The 20,334-nt window shown below is 36.7% G+C and overlaps 2 protein-coding genes across 3 annotated transcripts; both read right to left on the bottom strand.

Annotated features, from left to right (window-relative positions):
- Positions 1 to 317: 317 nt before the first annotated feature.
- LOC131638278 (uncharacterized) lies at positions 318 to 1,211 on the bottom strand. Its single transcript, XM_058908831.1, has one exon. The coding sequence runs from the start codon at positions 1,209 to 1,211 to the stop codon at positions 318 to 320; it is 894 nt and encodes a 297-aa protein (XP_058764814.1).
- A 6,203-nt stretch (positions 1,212 to 7,414) lies between these two features.
- LOC131638276 (GPCR-type G protein 2-like) lies at positions 7,415 to 19,811 on the bottom strand. 2 transcript variants are annotated; one of them, XM_058908828.1, is made up of 12 exons: positions 19,411 to 19,811; positions 18,812 to 19,271; positions 18,655 to 18,733; positions 17,496 to 17,584; positions 16,220 to 16,312; positions 10,437 to 10,463; positions 10,234 to 10,320; positions 9,746 to 9,817; positions 8,968 to 9,098; positions 8,167 to 8,318; positions 8,002 to 8,049; positions 7,415 to 7,896 (listed from the first exon to the last, which is right to left on the bottom strand). In XM_058908828.1, coding segments are annotated over exons 1-11 (1,413 nt in total). In that variant the 5' UTR covers positions 19,632 to 19,811; the 3' UTR covers positions 7,415 to 7,896; positions 8,002 to 8,047. The 2 variants fall into 2 exon arrangements, with proteins under 2 accessions (XP_058764811.1, XP_058764810.1); XM_058908827.1 differs by having other exon boundaries at positions 18,812 to 19,328.
- Positions 19,812 to 20,334: the final 523 nt, after the last annotated feature.

The raw sequence follows: 20,334 nt of genomic DNA on the forward strand, positions 1-20,334 counted from the left end.
GTGAAAGATACGATTCATGTACTTTATAAACACGCCTGGCGCATTGGACACTCCGAAAGGCATCACCAAATATTTATAATGTCCATACCAAGTCTGAAAAGCTGTCTTTTGAATATCGTCTTCCTTAACTCGAATCTGGTGATAACCTGATCTCAAATCGATCTTACTGAACACCCGCACCCCTACGAGTTGATCGTAAAATCATCAATCCTCGGAAGTGGATACTTATTTTATATTTTCACTTTATTCAGCTGACCATAATCAATGCAGAGTCGCATACTACCTGCCTTCTTCTTAACCAATAACACTGGAGCTCCTCACAGTAAAACAGTGGGTCTAATAAACTTCTTATCAAGTAATTCTTCCAGTTGCGATTTCAGTTCTGCTAACTCCGATACCGACATCCTATATGGTGCCATAGATATCGATCTAGTACTAGGAACAAGGTCAGTGGTGAATTCAATCTCCCGCTTCGGGGATAATTCAGAAATATCATCCGAAAACACTTCTGGAAGTTCACACACCACAGGCAAATCATTGATCGGCGTCTTGCCCTTAATAGATAGCGAGGCAAACATCACGAACACTTTGGATTCATCTTCCAACAATGCTCTTAATTCTTTGGTCGTTAAATAATCAGCCAACCCCTCTTCTTTTGGAGTAAGAAACAACAACGTCTTGATGTAACAGTTAATATAAACACAATTGAACTCTAGCCAGTTCCCTAAAATAACATCCAACTCATTGAGTGGTAGACAGATTAAATCCACAGTGAAATCTTTGCACAAAATTGATAGAGAACAATTTAAGCATACTAAAGAAGTGGTCATTGATCCCATATAAGGAGTATCAATCACAATCCCTCTACTCAATGTAGACGACACAAGTTCTAACCTCTTTAGACATTTAGCAGAAATAAACGAGTGGGCCGCATCCATGTCAATAATAGCAGTCAAAGGAGCATCATGAACATAACAAGTACCGTTGATCAAATGATCTACACTAGTAGGTTGAGACCCTTTCAATGCAAACACTTTCCCATCTGCCTGCGACTTATTTGGCTTCTGACAATTGGTGCTGATGTGACCCTGTTCTCCGCAGTTATTACAGGTAGGTATATTGGTCCTACAATCTTCAACAACGTGACCTGGCCGTCCATACTTGAAAAATTTCTTCACATCAGACTGGCACTCATTAGCACGGTGACCCATGATATCATACCTGAAACACTTAATAGGATTGGGAGAAACACCTCCCCACTTGGCCTCTTGCCATCAGCTACATTTTGCTTTCCCTTGTCAGCTAGGGCACTATAAGGTTTCCCACGACTCAGATTCTACTTTCCTTTTTTCTCACTCAAACTCTTGTAGTGAGTCGGATGAGCTCTATTGTCCTCTTCATAAATTCTACAACTGTTTACCAACTCTGAAAACCTGTGATTCTGTTGATACCCTATAGCTCGCTTGATCTCTGGACGTAGTCCATTCTCAAACTTGATACATTTTGAGAACTCTGCAGTCTCTGCATAGTAATGCGGATAAAATTTCACAAGTTTTACGAACTTGGCAGAATAATCAGTAACAGTCAAGTTCCCTTGTTTCAGCTCAATGAACTCATTTTCTTTCTTTCTGCGAACATCCTCTGGAAAATATTTCCTCGGAAATTATCTACTAAACACAGCCCACGTAATAACTTCACATGCGGTTTCCAATCTCTAACGATTGCTAAGCCACCAGTCATCAGCCTCTTCGGCCAGTATATGTGTACCATACCTTCTGGCCCTCAAAGCAATCCATCACACGAAAGATCCTTTCAATCTCCTTGAGCCAATTTTACGCTCCATCAGGATCATCCTTACCCTTGAAGGTAGGCGGATTCTCTCTATGAAACATTCTCAAGTTACGGGATTCATCGTTTCCCCCAGCATTAGGCTGATTCTACACAGCCTGAGGAACAGACTACAATGCATCAGCAATCGCAGCATCATTCCTTCCAGAAATTCTCTATTTCACACCACAAACAGCAACAATGGTTAGAAGTTACTATAGATAGTATACCAACGTCACACTAGACTGACTCGACAACCTGGCCGGACGGACCGACCTGCTTTAATACCAATTGTAATACCCTACTACCCCCTAAAACAAGTGAAAAGTCAAATATAACCCTACTCAAATTTTCCACCATTTCACAAATTTACAATTGGAAATTGAAATTTTGAAACTTCTAGGGCGATATCAAAAATTTCCCAATAATGCCGGAAATTATTTGCAAATAGTAAATGACATACCGAAAATTTCTTAATCATACCAAAAAATCTTTAGGGAAAAATTGGGCGATGCCAGAAATTTCAAAATTTCTGGAAGAATTTCTCGGAAATTTCATAAATTTAAAAAATTTCAAGTAGAATTTACCGGAAATTTTGAAATTTCCGATAGTTGAAATTTTTTGAAAAATTTCTGGTAATATCTTCCATATCATTTTTTTCCTTTCTTTTCAATGAGGACAAGAGGAAAGGACAACACCATTGCCCGTAGAACCACTGATAGAGCGTCAACTTCCTCTATAGCTGTTAAGGCTGAGGCTTTCCAGTAACATCTTGGACGACATGCTTCGACCTTTTCTCACTGAAAATGAATGATTAAGCAGGCACGGGGACTGTGGCACTTCCGTGCACCCCGACGTCGACTTGCTAGAGTTTCTGCTGCTGTGGATGAGCCTTCTCCTGTGGAGGCTGATCAGGTCCAGTTAGTATGGAGGAGCATGTTCCTATGGAGGCTGAGCAGGTTCCAGTTGCTGTGGAGGAGCTTGTTCCTATGGAGGAGGTACAAGTTCCCATTGTTGACGATGAGGTACCTGTTGAGGATGAGATACTAGTTGAGGCTCAAGAGGTTCATGATGTTGCTGATGGGGAGGTACATCTTGCCGATGAGAGTGCTACACCTACAGATACAGAGGCCACGACTCGAGCTTCTAGGCATCTGTTGACACGGATGGAGCCTTCCCGAGAGGGCCTAGATGTAACACACTACTCTCCCCATTAATTAAATATAATTAACAAAATAATTTTTTCACGAAATAATCAGAGTTCACACAAGTAGTAATGTCACATCCCGTAAAAATGTCATGAAGTATCAAATCACTTCATCTTTTATTGCTCGGCAATTAAATCAAATAGCGGAAATTCAAAAATAATTCACTTCAATGGCTCTAAGACCTTAACAAAAATAAACTCCACCAACTCGTAGTTTAACATAATCCAAAAATAAGATATGTAATAATGAAACAAATAAAACAATGCAAGAAAAATAATCTCATGTTCCCCGTGTTACGTATCAGAGCGACTCCTAAGACTCGAACGAGCAACACAAGCTCCATGCTTACTCAAGTACCTGAATTATCTGTACTTCCGAAGAAGCACAGACACAACAACAGAAAGCGGGTGAAAATTTCATTCAACTAATTATTGGTGAATATCACACGCTAAGGAGTAGTATTCACAAAAACAACACAACAATCACATACACAAGTAATTCACATAAAACATCCCGCACATTTCCTGTGCATAATTCACATTTCAATTATGTATGCAAAGTGATTCACCCATCACGACACTATGCATGCGGTACCAACACAACCAATACAGTTCAAATACATGAACCCGATTCCCATCGGAATCCGGATAAGTCATAAGCGTTCCCTCAATCTACGACTTATCTCAACTCGACTCTACCTTGAGATTCCGGAAGAGACGAGGCACCCATCATGGATTCCCACCTAGGCTCATCTCCACATAAATGACATGAATGCATGACACACCACAAACACAAGATAATAGCATTATGCACACCATGATCCTCATTGATCACCGTAATCCTCCCTTCGAATTACTCCAACGCATAAGAATATTATACGGTTCAAGTTATCACAATTCACCAGAAAATAGTTGCAGAATCATCAATTAACTATCACAAGTTCATCACATGTGCATACAAGTCAATTTTGTATTCATTCACATATCTGTCGTAGTTTACAGTTATGGAAATACCTACAAATGTTTCGAAGAGTTAAAATTCCGACATGAAAATAATTTTAGATAAAAGTATGTTAAATCAGCTTTCCAACGGTTTGCACGGCCGTCATTCAGACACTCATAACCCAAGTTACAAATTTTGGAAGTATGAAAATATTTTGATCCAACTCAGTGATAACCGGTTACTCAAAATTGGTAACCGATTATTACACATTCTAATAGCATAAACCACGCCAATTTTCACATTGGTAACCGATTAACTTAAAACTGGTAACCTGATACTTGTAGCCCAAAAACTCCATTTTTCAATGAGGTAATCGGTTACCTCAAAACTTGTAACCGGTTCAACTGTACCAGAGGCACTTTTCTGCATATTTTCAAACTACGAAACCAGTCCCAACATGTCCCAAAATCTCAATTTTATCATATTAAAACGTGAATTCAATTACGGTTTTGTTTCCTATCAACATACAACAATCATATGTACATTCGCACATCAATTTCATCATTATTTGTACATACACAACATCAATTCCAATACATATTGAGAGACAACATGAAATTTCCATACAACAACGCAATTCATTATACCCATAAAACACAACTATGAATTTCATCCATTGATTACACAAACATACATACAATTTTTCAGAATTCAAGCATATGACTAAAATCCTAAGAGGGGAAGGAACCCTCACTACTCCTCTCATGTTGAATCACCATTAAAAGAACTCATTCTCCCCACTTACCTCAATTCCAAGCTTTGATTCCCTTGACAATGATGAAATTGGTTGATTCCCCCTTCCTTGCCCTAGCTCTCCTCTTTCTCTTTTCACGTAGAATGAATTTCTAACTTCTATCTTCTCTCCCTTTATTTTCTAATTCCTTATTATTCTAATTATTATTTATTTATCCTAATAATACTAATATTTTTAATTACTAATAATAATAACAACTTGTATTATATATTATTAGTATCCCATTACTATTATTTTATTATTTTAACTCTACCTCAATAATTAACTAATCCATTTAAACTCGCACTCTACCCTTGCAAAAAGTGCCCTTAGCATTATCACAATCAATTCTAATTATTAGAATTATAACATAAATGACTAAATATTTAAATGGGGCGTTACAACTAGTGAGCGATATGTGCTCACTGGTTATGCTTCCCATGTCGCATACAGAGTATGGCATTGAGAGGTATATATGTTATATTTTTTATTTGCAAAATATTTATTATGGTTCGGTGACATGTTAAAAGATTACGGTTTACTTATTCAACTTTGTTTCCTACAAGAGCGTCAGCCGCTGAAGTTCGCATTCCCCTGATCGAAGTTAACGAACTCCCCCTTGGGTGAGATGCCTGAGCCGGACAGGCGCATTGTTTTTTATTTTAGTCTGCTGGAATTCGCCGATTTCTCCTTGACCATGCTCGACGTCTCCATGATATATGCTTTTGTTGAGCGGTGGCACTCAGAGACATCTTCCTGTCATCTTCCATTAGGGAAGATGACCATCACTTTGGATGATGTCTTTGTATTGTTTCATCTCCCCATTGGGGGTAGATTCTTTACTAGTTCTATCATTAACCAGACGACAGCATTACGCCAGATTGTAGAGGATCTACAGGTCTCTGAGGATATCGTGTTGAAGGAGTTTTATTTTAACAGGGAACTTCATCTTGTTTGCGAGACAGGTACCAGGAGCTTGAGGAGGCAGAGAGGTATGAGGCTGCCGCTAGGGCGTACATGCTACATCTGATGTACTCTCTTTGCAGATAAATCAGGTGTTTACATTGATATCTATTACCTGTGGATGTTCAGTAGTCTAGAGACTCCATGTTGGTGGGCTTGTGGAGTTGCCGCCTTGACTATGCTTTACACGACACTTGGAGTTGCGACTGTGCTTGAGACCAGACAACTTGTTGGTTATCTGAGTCTATTCCAGGTTTACGAGCATTTCTTATCTGTTTTTATTTTATTGTTGTTTGTGACATTAATTAGTTTTTGTTTCTCTAGTGCTGGATATACGAGCATTTTCTTAGCATTTGTGATAGAAGGGTGCAGCGTGTCGTAGAAGACGCTCCACGGGCGAAGAGATGGAGGGTCGTGCAAGAGATTCAGGGTGGGATTATAGAGTACAGGAGGATGTTGGATGCTCTGACAGTAGATGATATCGTCTGGACACCATACACAACTCACTAGGCCCATCATCCATTCGACGACGTTGCATTATATTCAGGACATATGAGGTAGGAGACCTCGGTGGCTAGATACTTTTCTGAGAGGTGTCTCTGACAGTATGGTTATGTTCAAGGTATCCCTCGACCAATTTTGGAAGCTCCTGAATGAGGCATTGATAAATGATTCCATAGTCACGTCATCAACTCTGCTTGTGACATTAGGTCTAGGGCAGTGACTATTCAACACCTTTCGCAATGTGAGAATGATTACATTAATCCTAATCCTTAATGAGTTGTACAAACAGGATCATTTGATTCTGTATTGATTATTCCACAATAACTAAGCATGAAAACCTAGTTACTATCTGATAATTTTAGACGTATCAGCATCTTGATTATGTCGTCAATCGATCTCAAAATTTGCATATCAAACTCGATCGACTCCTTAGTTATTCTACGGCGAAACAATTTTCATATGGTCGTCACGTCTTCAACTCAATCAGATTGTATTTCATCCTTCCATTACTATCAACCTGAACTTCACAAAACTCAATCTTTCTCACCCTTTTATTCCCGATATCTGGCAGCAATTCATTCAACTTTTCTATCAAGTTGGCGAGAGATGAGGTGTCATTCAAAAGCTATATTCAACAGGAGGATTGTTTTCGTTGAAATGCACTTCTACCTTAATCAGAAATTGAGGAAAGGCATTTTTTAAATGTCTTTCCCTATAACATATGCCCCAATTTTAACAATCTTGGATTCATTCTATACCACACAAAATTGTCAGTGAAACCATAGCCCTACAAAATTGTTAGCAAAATCTTGATCGTCCAAAAATTTTGACAAAATACACCACCGAAAATTTCAGTTATCAACTAAATTTCTAGTATAGACTCCTTAACTTTGAAATTTCCAAAAAGAAATTATAAGATACCGAAAATTTCAAATGAACTACCAAAAATTTTGTAATTATACCAAAAATTTGTTTCGAAAATTGTTCTTTCTTTGAGAAGGAATATTTGTGGAATTAAGAAAAATGAGAAGGGTGCAATACATAACTTACGGGGTGGCACGTAGAATCCTCCTAAATTCCATAACACAATAATAGTCTGACCTGGAAATTGTTCTTTGAGAAGGAATATTTGTGGAATTAAGAAAAATGAGAAGGGTTCAATACATAACTTACGGGGTAGCACTTAGAATCCTCCTAAAAATTCCATAATACAATAATAGTCTGACCTGTCAGTTTCATGACGTGATCAGCGTTCACATTGAAGAAAAATACAGATACTACTAGCTGATGTACTTTTTATAGTGCGGGTATATGATAGATATTACTCCATAATAACCCGGTGATTTACAACTATTCAAGACAAACAACCAAAATATTGGATGGGATTTCAATTAAGGATAATCGAAAATTACCACCAAGTAAGTATGATGTTCCTTTATGCCTATGGAACCAATCCCAGGCCAAGTGCAAAAGCAAATCTACATTCAATGTTACCCAACAATAATATCTGTTTGGAAGTCTCCCCTTTCGAAAGAAGATAAACCCAAAATGGATATTCTGATGAATTTGGCAGTATGTGCATATGTTGACATTACAAACAATATCCAACCCTCACTGATGAGAAATCTATTTCAGCATGGATTTTTAATCAGCTACTCACTGGCATATATCAAAATAATAATTAATCCCCATCAGTTATCAAATAAACTTAAATGCACCCATCCAGAAGGTCTGAACCTTCATGTTTAGAGGACCGAGTCATACCTTCAGTGGCAGTAGAAACTATACATGTATATAGAGAGTATATATTTCCTGTTTCACAAACAACAAATATAGTAAGTGATTCACTATCTAGCAGCAAAATCTATAATTCAAAATGCTTAAAAGAAGATCAGTTCATATTTATTTAAGTGGTAAAGTTACACTCACAATCAATGGGATGTTTGTCGATTTGGCGAGATGTATAATGAGCAGATAGTAAAAGTAGAGAAAGGAATGCACTAGCCACAAAAATTGCATCAAACCACCGATGATAAAAGTCAAATTGGATATCACCACCCATTACCTCTGTAATAATAATCCTGTCAATAGATTCAGATAAGATATGATCAAGACAGACAAATGTTGATCATCCTAGGTAGTTTAGTGAAATTATAACTATTTGAATCACTCAAGACAAGACGATTGCCACAAACAACCAGACCAATCATTACTTCGGTCTGCGACAACTTTGAGTTAAATTCTGAACACTGAAAGGTAGTAAATTGATTGTATAGATATAAATAGGATTGAAAAATTTACTGAAACAATATTAGTGCTGTCCATTCTTTTGTTTCTTTTTATCTTAACTCATGCATTTATAAACGGAGTAACCTAATGTTTTCATTTTTCTCTCCTTTGTGTTTATTATCTATTCTGTTAAAACATTTTGATTAATTAAAAACTTAACATTTCCGTAACCTTTCTTACTTAGAATTCATATATTGTCTCCAACCATGTGTAAATATCAAACCCCACCAATTCTGTAATTCTGATTAAGCAGAATTGCTGGACACATTCTACAACGCAGTTAAAACATTACCAACGCACATATTAATTACTACATAGGCCATGTTTGCGAACTCATGGCACATTCCAAAATTAATAAACAAGAAAGGAATAAAAAAGTTTATTCTGAAATGAAACCAGCTCCGAAAGATTGGGAACAGTAAACCAAGCACACATTTTTACCTGTAATCAGTTGCTAAGCTTTTCCTGATTAAAAGAATAGAAGATAGAAAATACATTCCCATTATCTCAGACAAAAACAGAACAACATTGCTAGACGATCCACTTCCAACTCTTGAAACAGCGAAAAAGAACTGAAATTCAAAAAATTAAATAAAGTTAGTCATCATAAGAAGTCGAGTAGTTAAATTGTGTCTCTTACTATAAACCTTGTTATTTTAGTACTAAAAGCATTATTTCAGTGTTGACGAGAATGATATCTCATAATAGAAGTCCTACCATTCTGTCGAAGTGGACATTTTGATCTCATTGTGAGAGCTGCTTATTTATGAAGGGTCATATCTCCACTGGAGATTGGTGATAAGCATGTATGTTTTATATTTTTCCTTATGTTTAATGAATTTTCTTTTAAAACATTTTTGGAAAAACTGTAAAAGCATACCAATAATCAATATTGTTTGGGAGTTTGAGTAGGTTGTTTACTACCAAAAGAGGTAGATTATTCATTTATTCGTGCCAGGAGCGTACATTGTTTACTCTCCATTATCATATTTTATTCTTTTATAAATTATCCCAGCTTGTATGCAAATTCAGCTTTAAAATTTTCCATAGGTTTAGGAGGTGCAAAACCACATTATTATTGCATATAATATTAGCTTCCTTTTAATGAAGCTATTAAGTATTTCCTAAGAGGCAGTTTAACACTACATGCTAATAGTAACATAACTATCTAAGAAACATCAAATGGAAAAAAGTAGGCAAATGAAAGTAGCATAAATACCTTCATTAAATTTGTTAAGAATCCACGCACTGATATCACAACCAACATTCCGATGAATAGCAAGGAAATATACTGTAAATAAAATGCAGAAAAATTATAAATAAATACAACATCAAATCATTTAATATCATACAAATTCTAGCATGAGTCAACAACAAAGGAACCTGAAAATTCTAATAGGCAACATCCACCAATTAATCAGAGTAAGGGGAGAAGAACAAAAGATTATAGCAATGAACAGCACTAACTTAATTGTATTTAATAATCAAACTCTACATATTTATCATCGTGAAATTAGGACATGTGTAGTGTAGCTATAAGAAGGTCAGCTCAATAACTCGTCACATACCTATACAAGATATAACTCTTTACAGAATACGGAAGAAAAAATTTTAATTTGATCTTTAAATAAGAATGCATTAGGTTTTAGCGACACATTGACCATCATTTATTCCAGAAAAATGAATGGCATGCAATTGGACACTTACCTGAGATAATAAGGCTGCATTTATTCCAATATCAAAAAATTGTAGGAATATACTAATCATCCTTGTCACGGGATCAACTGAACCAGCCTATAATAAAATCATATTATCATCAAAAAAGTACAATGACAGTATAAGAATCAGTCCAAAAGCTGGAAAGCAGTAATAATATTTGGAAAATACTAATAATGATATATGATCTTTACCTGTTTGAAAACAACACTTTGCAATGACTGCAAAAAAATAATTAATCAGTTAGCCATATTGACTTCAACAAATTCAAAAATAATAAAAACTCACTAGAGAAATACTACAGCAAAATACTATCACTGCTAATATCACCATACAGGTGTCACCAATTGGGAAAAACAACATATGTTCAGCAGCCTCGATTCAACTTTTCAGCACTGTAATATGAAATGAAACTCCCTCTATCCCATTATGAGTGTCACTAAATTTTTTTCACACAAATTACGTAGAAGCTATAAATGAAAAAGAGAGAACTACAATTTTGCCAAATGAACTTTATCAAGCATTGGTGTATTCACCATTATCATAAATGCAAAGTAGAGGACATTGATTTGGGAGTGATGCATAATATAGTTACAAAGTAGAGTATCAACTACACCACGGAGGTTACATTCTATAGGCTAGAAAACAAATCACTATACAATCTAGAGTTTTAACTACAATAGAATATTCAAGAAATATATACTAGGGTATAAGAGAATATGTGATCCATATATATACAGAACATATTAATTTAAATATCAACAATTGTTGTTTAGATTAAATTGAAAAGGAGAATGATATAGGAGAGGAAAAGGAATCTTTCCAAAAATAAAATTGAGATGAAATAAACTTTTTCTCTTCACTTAAAAATGATGAAATTCCTCTTTAACTAAATTCACCAAGCTCCTTCAATTAAGGGATTAAACACAGAAGGAAGCTTAAGGTGCTAAGGTTCCTAATTATAGAGATAGCATGCCAAATCTTTATCTAAGTACTTTTAAATTTATATGGTGCAAGACAGCATTAGCATCAATAAACCCGGAGTTTAAGTTTCAACAACACAGGTGCTTCCATTCAGTTTTTAAGAAAATATTACGCCCCAGAAGTTTGGTTTATATTACTCCCTTGAACTTCCTTACATAAAGTGGTATTGTTAAAATGTTACCCTTACCATGTGACACGCAATAGCAGTGCTCCATTCCATTGAGTCTAACTTCCCACTTAACAATTTCACACTTTACCAAAATTCAGAGCCTAGGGGTAACAAAACAAAGAACGAAGCTTAAGGTGCAACCTGTATTTTGTCCTAATTTTTGTTAGGGAACTATATTAAGCTGTTACTTTTTAAGTTGTTCATATTTTCAAATACATGGATATTTTGGTAAATTTCATCAACCCAAATGAGCTTTATTTGGGCTGCATTATATGAGTTGGAATCCTTACAAAATTAGATCTATATTCAAATCATGAAGAATAAATTGGGTTGATAGTTATATGTATATAAAGAGAATATTCCCTAGAATATTCCTTAGTGTATTCTAGAATAGAATAGAATGGGATATCTATGTAATTAATACTAGGATTTGTATTTTCTCCTATATAATGCATGTTCCGTTGTACTATTCAGACACACGGTTTACCTAAATGTCTCTTAGCTTCTCCCTATGAAGCACGGATACTTCAAAATCCCTGTCGAATCGTATCTGATACGCTCCGATACGCTCCGATACGCTGCCGATATGTATCGAAGGAGTATCCGATTTTTTTAAAAAATAAAAAAATAGAAAAAAATTCCGATACGGCTGCGATACGTTTCCGATACGTCTCAGATACGTGACCTTCCAATTTTTTGCAGATTTTATTTTCTTAATGACTATTCATTTCTTTTTTAATTTTTTAATGGTCATTATTTATTCCCCTATTTAATTCTTTTCTAATCTTTTCACATTTCAAAGAATCCAATAATCTTTATATCAATTTCCAACATTTCATTTAATTATTTTCATCATTGGTTAACTTCCTAATATAACAGGCAATAGCTGTTTTCAATTCCAATAATCTTATATCTAATTATATTCATCATTACTTGCTATTTATAAGACTAACATTTTTCAATATTCACCATATCTCTCTCTACAATTGCAACGTACACTTCTTCGGTTCTTCCTCTTCTGCTACTTTTTTTCTACTTCCTTTTTTTGCTATTTTTTTTCTACTTCTTCATACCTTCTATTTTTTAACTAAATATTTTATTTTAATTTTTATATGCGTATCTTAAAGTATCGTATCTTGTATTTTTCAACTAGTAACGTATCACCGTATCGGATACGTATCGTATCCAATACTCGTATTGTGTCCGTGCTTCATAGGCTTCTCCTAATTCAATATGGTATCTAGAGCCTACCAAGAGGCAATTGTTCGCCATGCTTTACCCCGTTGACCCACTGTCTTCCGGTGAAAATTTTTTTTGCAAACTGTGTCATCCCTCCGATTTGCTTCTCACTTCTCGAAATTCTCCGCTAACAACCTCGCCATCACTGTTCCGGCCACCTTCCGGCGACGTTAAGGAAAGCTGATCCCACCATCCTACTCGCCGCCCTCCGATCCGGCCGTCGCCCTTTCAATCACCGCCAACGACGCCTCACGCGCCCCCACACCCCGTCACAATTCATGTGCGTGGGCTTCACGCGCCGTCACTAACCCAGCGCTTGCCGCGCATCCGCGCCCGATCCGGCCGTTTCTCCGGCCGCCCCACTCGCCTCCCTCCTCAGGTCACAGATCCGGTCTCGGTTTTCCATTCCGACTCTCGAAAATCAGTGCTCCCATTCAAACAGCCCCGGTTTTTTTGTTTCTTTAAGCCATGGAGACACCGATTCTATCTCATTCACTAAAGTTCGGCTGATCCCATGTGAAAAACTCATTGGATCAGCCAACTATAACATATGGTCTCGTGTTGTCGATATGTGATTTCACAGTCAGGGATATGAAGATCACCTCCTAACCACAAAATTAACTGATGTTCCATCCGCCAAACTCGCTAAATGGAAGAAAATTGATGCCTCTTTGTGCATTGTGTTATGGTTTTCTATAGCACCTAACCTACAAGCGCAGTAACAAGCCTTCTCCACTTGCTATGAGGTTTGGCATAAGGTCAAGAAAGTCTTCTCCAACGACGTTCATTGCCTATAGAGTGTCATCCTCAAACTCGACACACTGAAGTTGGAACATATGGATATGCAAGCCTATCTGAATAAGCTTGATGCATTGAAAGCAAGTTACACGACCCTCATGCCTTACGCAAAACATGCAACAGCTCATGCCGAACAACAGAGTAAATTTTTCATGGTCATGGCACTCAAAGTACTACCACCAGAACTCGAGTCCGTCTGCAACCAGATTCTATCATGTACTACTATTCCTAACTATGATGCAGTTAGTGAGCAATTATTGCGCTTGGCCACACCTCATGCGTTTGGTCTGGTTTCCCCTCCATGTATTGTTACTCCGACACCAGGTGACATTGCTTCTCTTGCATCTCTTGGCAACAATCAGAATCGCCTTCGAGGAAGGCCATCCAACTCCAAACCTCGTCCCAAGTGTGACCATTGTAATCGGCTTGGGCATACTATCGATCGTTGCTGGAAGTTGCATGGCAAACCTCCACGCTAGATAAATGCAACTCAAATTGAAAATCCAGACACTATGCTGACTTCACCTTCTCTTCAGAACCCTACGCCTAGCTACAAGGATTTCCTCGGGTGGTGTCAGACTAACCAGACCTCTGGTTCCACGGCTTCAGTTGCGCACACTGGTAATTCATTTGTTTTCTTCTCTCAATCATCTCCTCTTGCTCCTTGGGTCCTCGATTCTGGTGTGTCTGATCATGTTACCGGTAATAAAGGTCTTTTCTCTTCCCTCTCTACCTTTGGTTTCTTATCCAGTATTACTTCTGCAAATGGTTCTCAAACCCGATCCCAAGGGATTGGTACTGTTCAAATTCTACCATCTCTCTCTGTTACTTTTGTCCTATATGTCCCTAATTGTCCATTTAATTTACTGTCAGTCAGTTGTTTAACGCGTTCCCTTAATTGTTCTATCACTTTTACTAACAGTAATGTTACTCTATAGGATCGGAGTTCATGACGGACGATTGGCGTCGGATGTGAGTCTCAAGACCTCTACTACTTCTCTACGTCATCTACCACATGCTCCACCACAGATTCCCCACTTATTATACATACGCAATTAGGTCATCCAGGTCTTCCCAAGCTACAAAAGTTGGTGCCTAATTTATCTAAATTATCTACTTTACATTGTGAGTCTTGTCAGTTAGGGAAACATACCCGTAGTCACTTTCACGATCGAGTCAATAAACGGGTTGCGTCCCCTTTTACGTTAGTTCACTCCGATGTTTGGGGTCCCTCGCGTATCGTTTCTACTTTATTTGGTCCGATCTAGTGATGGTTTGGCGATTTCCCAACGGAAATATGCGATGGATATTTTGGAAGAAATATGGTTATTAAATGTCAAACCAGCCGATACTCCTATGGATCCAAGTGTCAAACTGCTACCCAATCAGGGGGAGCCTTTATCTGGCCCAGGAAGGTATAGGAGATTGGTTGGAAAGTTAAATTATCTCATAGTCACCCGTCCGGACATCTCTTTTGCAGAAAGTGTGGTAAGTCAGTTCTTAAATTCTCCTTGCCAGGAACACATGGATGTTATTGTCCGGAATCTAAGATACATCAAGTGTGCATCAGAGAGTTGGATACTCCGATGCTGATTCGGCAGGGTCACCCATTGATAGACGATCCACCTCTGGGTATTGTGTACTTGTTGGAGGAAACCTTATATCTTGGAAAAGCAAGAAACAAAATGTAGTTGCAAGATCAAGCGCTGAGGCAGAGTATAGAGTCATGGAAATGGCAACATGTGAACTTATTTGGTTAAAACAATTGCTCAAGGAACTTCGAATTGAAGAAGCAAGACCAATGACACTTATTTGTGATAATCAAGTTGCATTGCACATTGCTTCAAATCCGGTCTTCCATGAGAGGACCAAAAACATATTGAAATAGACTGTCACTTTGTCAGAGAGAAGATCAAGTCAGGCGACATCACCACAAGCTTTGTCAACTCGAATGATCAATTGGCAGATGTGTTTGCAAAATTCCTTTGAAGCCCCAGAACCAATTATATATGTACCAAACTTGGTGCATTTGACTTATATGCTCAAGAATGAGGGGGAGTGTTGATAATTATATGTATATAAAGAGAATATTCCCTAGAATATTCCTTAGTGTATTCTAGTATAGAATAGGATATCTATGTAATTAATACTAGGATTTGTATTTTCTCCTATGTAATGCATCTTTTGTTGTGCTATTCAGACACACGGTTTACCTAAATGTCTCTTAGTTTCTCCTAATTCAATAAATTGAAAACAAGTTGCTATCAAACAAATGAATCTTTAGGTTGGCATCATTCAGCAAATGGATTTATGGATTTACCATACATTGCTTCCGAGTCCTTTATAACTTAAGAAAGCTCTAATCCACCATTTGTTAAGAGTTTCACATCAGACAATATGGCTTAAACATGTGCTTATAAGTGGGGGCAATTCTCGCCCGGTTTTGTAGGGATGAGTTAGGCCCAACCACATTTCTTAACATGGTATCAGAGTCTCGTTTAAGCTCCGGTGGACCACCTATTATGGTTTCCGCTATCAGGCCACCCACCATTTATTTCCACGCTCCAGTTGTCTAGTCCTGGGCGTGAGGGGGTGTGTTAAGAGTCCCACATCGGACAATATATGGCCTGAACATGTGCTTATAAGTAGGGGCAATCCTCACCCTACTAGCCGGTTTTGTAGGGATGAGTTAGGCCCAACCACATTTCTTAACAAGTACTAGCATTAGTTTTTCCAATAAATGCTAATTCTAGCCTATAAAATATCAGTTTATGATGTCCAATATACCTTGATCATTTTATACACACAATAAACAGAACAAGCATAACCTAGTAGATTTTGCATATGTCCTCTCCAAGTGCGAGAATATGCAGCAGCTTCCTGCAAAGTGAAAACCATTTTCATAGTAAGTAGATTTATGTAGAAAATATGAGAAAGTGCAACAAAGTTCAATCACACTATTTTAATAGAATTTTTGAAGATGAAGTTGGATGTTTTTATACAAAACAAGTCTCAAGATTTTATCATTGATTACAACATGCATTCGTCAAAATAAGGCTCCAGGTTTTTCAAAGGGTAATGCCAGTTTTTGGTGATGATAGTTATAGTTCGGGTCCTTGGGAGCAACTGTTTTATCTTCAGGGCTTCAGTCCAGCAGCTGAAAACCCTTAAGTAGAACCTCATTGAAAAATCATGTACGGTTACAATGGGGCATCAATTTTACATTCAAGACAAGTACCACTATATATTGAACTAGAACCAGATAGTTTACAATCAAGAAACAGAGCTTTGTGGGATATTCAATCATCTCACACTATTATTGCTTTGTTAGTATTGATAATGTTTAGGATCACTGTCCATATCAAGAACTTAAAACCTTATTACAATTTACAAGCCTTACTTTCCAAAGGGTTTATCTAGGAGACACTTTTATAATGGAACTGGAAGAGTGATTAAGAAGGATTAAATATATTTTTAGTCCTTGCAAGTATACCACTTTTTGCTTTTGGACCATGGTGATTTGTTTTAGTCTTGGCAAAATTTGTCCAAACTTGGAATTGGTCTATGTAATATTCATTCTAGTCCTTCCGTAGTGCATATTCTAAGGGATTAAAATCAAATCTTCTATATATTACATGGATCAATTCCAACATAAATAAATTATGGAGGGACTAAGATAAAACACCGAGGACCAAAAGCAAAGAATGAAATATTTTCAATGGCTAAAAACAAAATAATAATTTTACATGGACTGAAAGCAAAAAAATGTATATTTGCAGGGATCAAAAATATATTTAAACCAAAATATATATATCACCAGAAGCAAGAGTCCAAACACTTCTAAAAGGGGGCATAATGATTTAACTAATATCTATAAAAAGCTCTTTCAGAGAAGCCTTTTGGGATTTTAAGTGTTATCAAAGCAGTCCATCACTATTTCAAATCTGAAACTAAATATATCGAGAAGCAGTTTATGACGTGAGGATTGACTATTACGAAGTAAAATGTCAACAAAACTATTTGCAGATTCCAAAAGAAAGTGGATCAGGGAAATGAGCCAAACTTTTGCTTGACGAAGCTCATAGATCTCCAAGAACAATTGCTTTGAAAGCTCTTCTAAAGCCAGTACCTCTGCTTCCATGCCTTTGATATCTTCACATTTAATAAAAGAAAATTTTAAAATTTGTATTTGACAATTTTATAACATAATTAAAGAAAAATAAAAATATACAATCAGATGTGCCATTATCAAATGTATCTTCATGACAAGCATTCAAAAAAATCACTTAAACCCCCAACTTGAGCAAACTTTACATCCAAACCCCAATCATATTTAAACACGATAATATTTATTTGCATGAATTAAGAAGGACGACCCCATTTTGATAAAAGGGAAACACTGATGAATTGAGTAATGGATCCCAATCTCTCTAAATATACCAAAAATGGAAACCCTAAGCTATGAAGCTCCACTAGTGGTGGGGGTGGGTCCATAGAAGGGTCGGACCAATTTGTGCGTCATGGGTCTTTTGTAGACAATCTTATCTAGCATTTACAAGACGTTGATTCCATGAATCAAACAGTAACTTCTAAAGACTCCCCACTTCAAAGTCATTGTTGCTTTAGAGCTCTTGTTGTAGTGGGATCTAGGGAAGGGCCAATCACCACAAAGGAACCCGTGAAAACTAACCAAACACCATAGAGAAGCTACAAAAATTATAGATATGCCTTCAGTTAGTTGATTTTTTGCCCGTCAGTTAGTAAAGGGAGGGGAAGGATTTGAGGCAGAATCAGTAGATGGTTGGAAAGTTGCTCAGTCTTGGAAGAGTAAGTTTTCTAAGTCTCTGTGTAACTATTGACCAAGACCCATCAATAAGGCATTTCTTCTTCTCTGTTGGTGTGAGTTTCCCTTTCTTCCCACTCAATTACTAGTTAATACTATCCAAAAAACCTTTCCCAAAGAAGTGGTAATAGTTGGTAACAAATTATCCTCGAAAATTCAAACATTAACCTCCAACCAACCACATAAACCACAGCATACTTGCAAATCATTTTGTAATAATTAAAATAAACAGATGTTTTTCAATCTATATGTCTTGTGTACACAGATTTTATTTGCTCTATAAATTGATCATGTAATTCTTGAATACTATAGTTACCGAAATTTAGATCTCTAATGCAGAAGCTTTACATGGGGTTTTCAAGAATTAAAGCAAACTAACCTTGCTCTTTTTGGTCTTCTTGCACGGATCGAACAACTGTGCCAACAATACGTTTGATAAATGATCTGGCAGTTAACCTCTGTGGCAAACAAGAAAAACATTAAAAAAAAGTGGATGAATGAAAAACAGGGAGTGGAAAAAGATAAAAAAATGTAACCTCCTGAGATCCTTGGTTGCTCTCCATCTCGATTTGACCGAGAATAATTTTCTTTTTCTTTGATATAGCAGTCTCAATTGACTGCATTAGTTGTCTTTCCAAGGCCTTGATCTCAGTTTCTTCAATCTCTCTAATGAAAAGTGATAGATAACTGTATGGCAAGTTTACAGCACCAAAACCAGATAGAACAGACATGACAGTAACACCAATGACTCCAATTCTACTAACGAGTTGAGGCATAGTGAAGAAACCATTATCAGGGGATGGCATGGGAAAGTGAATTCCCATACGCCAAAAAGCATAAAGAAAAGCAAACAAAAACAAAAGAGCTCCAAGAGCAGCCCTTTGAGTCCTGAAACCGCTGTTTTTAAGCATCAAGTAACAATGATAATAAGGCAGAAGAAACACCAACAATAGAATCAAACAGAATAAGTCAATCTTCCAGTTCACCACTCTTGCCCTACATAAATTATAAATCAAACAGAATAAGTCAATCTTCCAGTTCACCACTCTTGCCCTACATAAATTATAAATCAAACAATACATGATAATGTTGAAATCCAGAAAGTAAAAATGAAAAGTTAGGTTAATTTACTGACTCTCTGGAGAGGATGGGAATGATTTCGAAGATGACAAGCTGAAGAAGATTGCAAGAGAATGCAAAGACGACGCTGAAGATGATTTGAACGAGGACTCGTTTCTCTTCGTACTCTTTGTAGAGACGACGGTTCAAAAACCATAGACCTGCCCAACCAAGTGAACACAGACATCCCAGCACTACCGAACCTTCGAATATTCCTCTTCCCCAACCCATACCCATTTACTGATTACGATACAATTACTACTTCAAATCAACCATTCTCTCTTCTTCACTGAATGAGTTATAACACTGGCGGAGCCAGAAAGGCCAGGAGGTGCAGTTATATTACTGGATCTTGTTTTGGAGAAGACGATGCTAATTGCTAAGCAACTCCTTCTCGTTTCTTAACGCTATGTTTCTCTTTTCCATTTTCTAATTTTTAAATATTAAATTAAGAGTTAAATATATTTTTAACGCGATTCAATTTTAGTCCACAAAAAATATTTTAAAATAATGGTTCTTTCAATATTTTTCTTCGTTATTTTTTGTCTCTTCAGTTAAATTTCACTAACGGATACTTACATGTCACGTTATGTCATACTTACATGTCACGCTATGTCAGTTAAAATCAACACTAAAGAAAAAGCGACAGATTACAGAGAAATATTTTCATGAAAACACACATAAATCTATATTCTTAGAAACATTCCATAAAAAAAGAGAAAATTTTAAATTTATATAAAATTTAATTTATTTTTTAATTGGATTTATGGCGTGGGGTGGTTGTGATAAGGAAGGAGGGAGGAAAAAAAATTAATTAATAAAAAGTTGTGATTGGTGTTACACCCCAAAATTTGTCCTCCTAATTTTACTTATAACTGGTTTAAGCTTCGCATCCATATGCACCTTTCCATTAGGACATCAACATAGCATGCACTCATTT

The sequence above is a fragment of the Vicia villosa genome, unplaced genomic scaffold, assembly GCF_029867415.1.
Source record: "Vicia villosa cultivar HV-30 ecotype Madison, WI unplaced genomic scaffold, Vvil1.0 ctg.002240F_1_1, whole genome shotgun sequence".
Classification (NCBI taxonomy): domain Eukaryota; kingdom Viridiplantae; phylum Streptophyta; class Magnoliopsida; order Fabales; family Fabaceae; genus Vicia; species Vicia villosa.

What these genes read in the sequence shown, in the direction of transcription:
- LOC131638278 (XM_058908831.1), bottom strand. Translation starts at nt 1,211, where the DNA reads ATGGGTCACCGTGCTAATGAGTGCCAGTCTGATGTGAAGAAATTTTTC.
- LOC131638276 (XM_058908827.1), bottom strand. Translation starts at nt 19,631, where the DNA reads ATGGGTATGGGTTGGGGAAGAGGAATATTCGAAGGTTCGGTAGTGCTG. An exon ending in ATGCAGCCTTATTATCTCAG is followed by an intron (nt 9,818 to 10,233) that starts GTAAGTGTCCAA and finishes TTTTATTTACAG; the next exon opens with TATATTTCCTTGCTATTCAT. An exon ending in AGCTTAGCAACTGATTACAG is followed by an intron (nt 8,319 to 8,967) that starts GTAAAAATGTGT and finishes ATCTATTGACAG; the next exon opens with GATTATTATTACAGAGGTAA.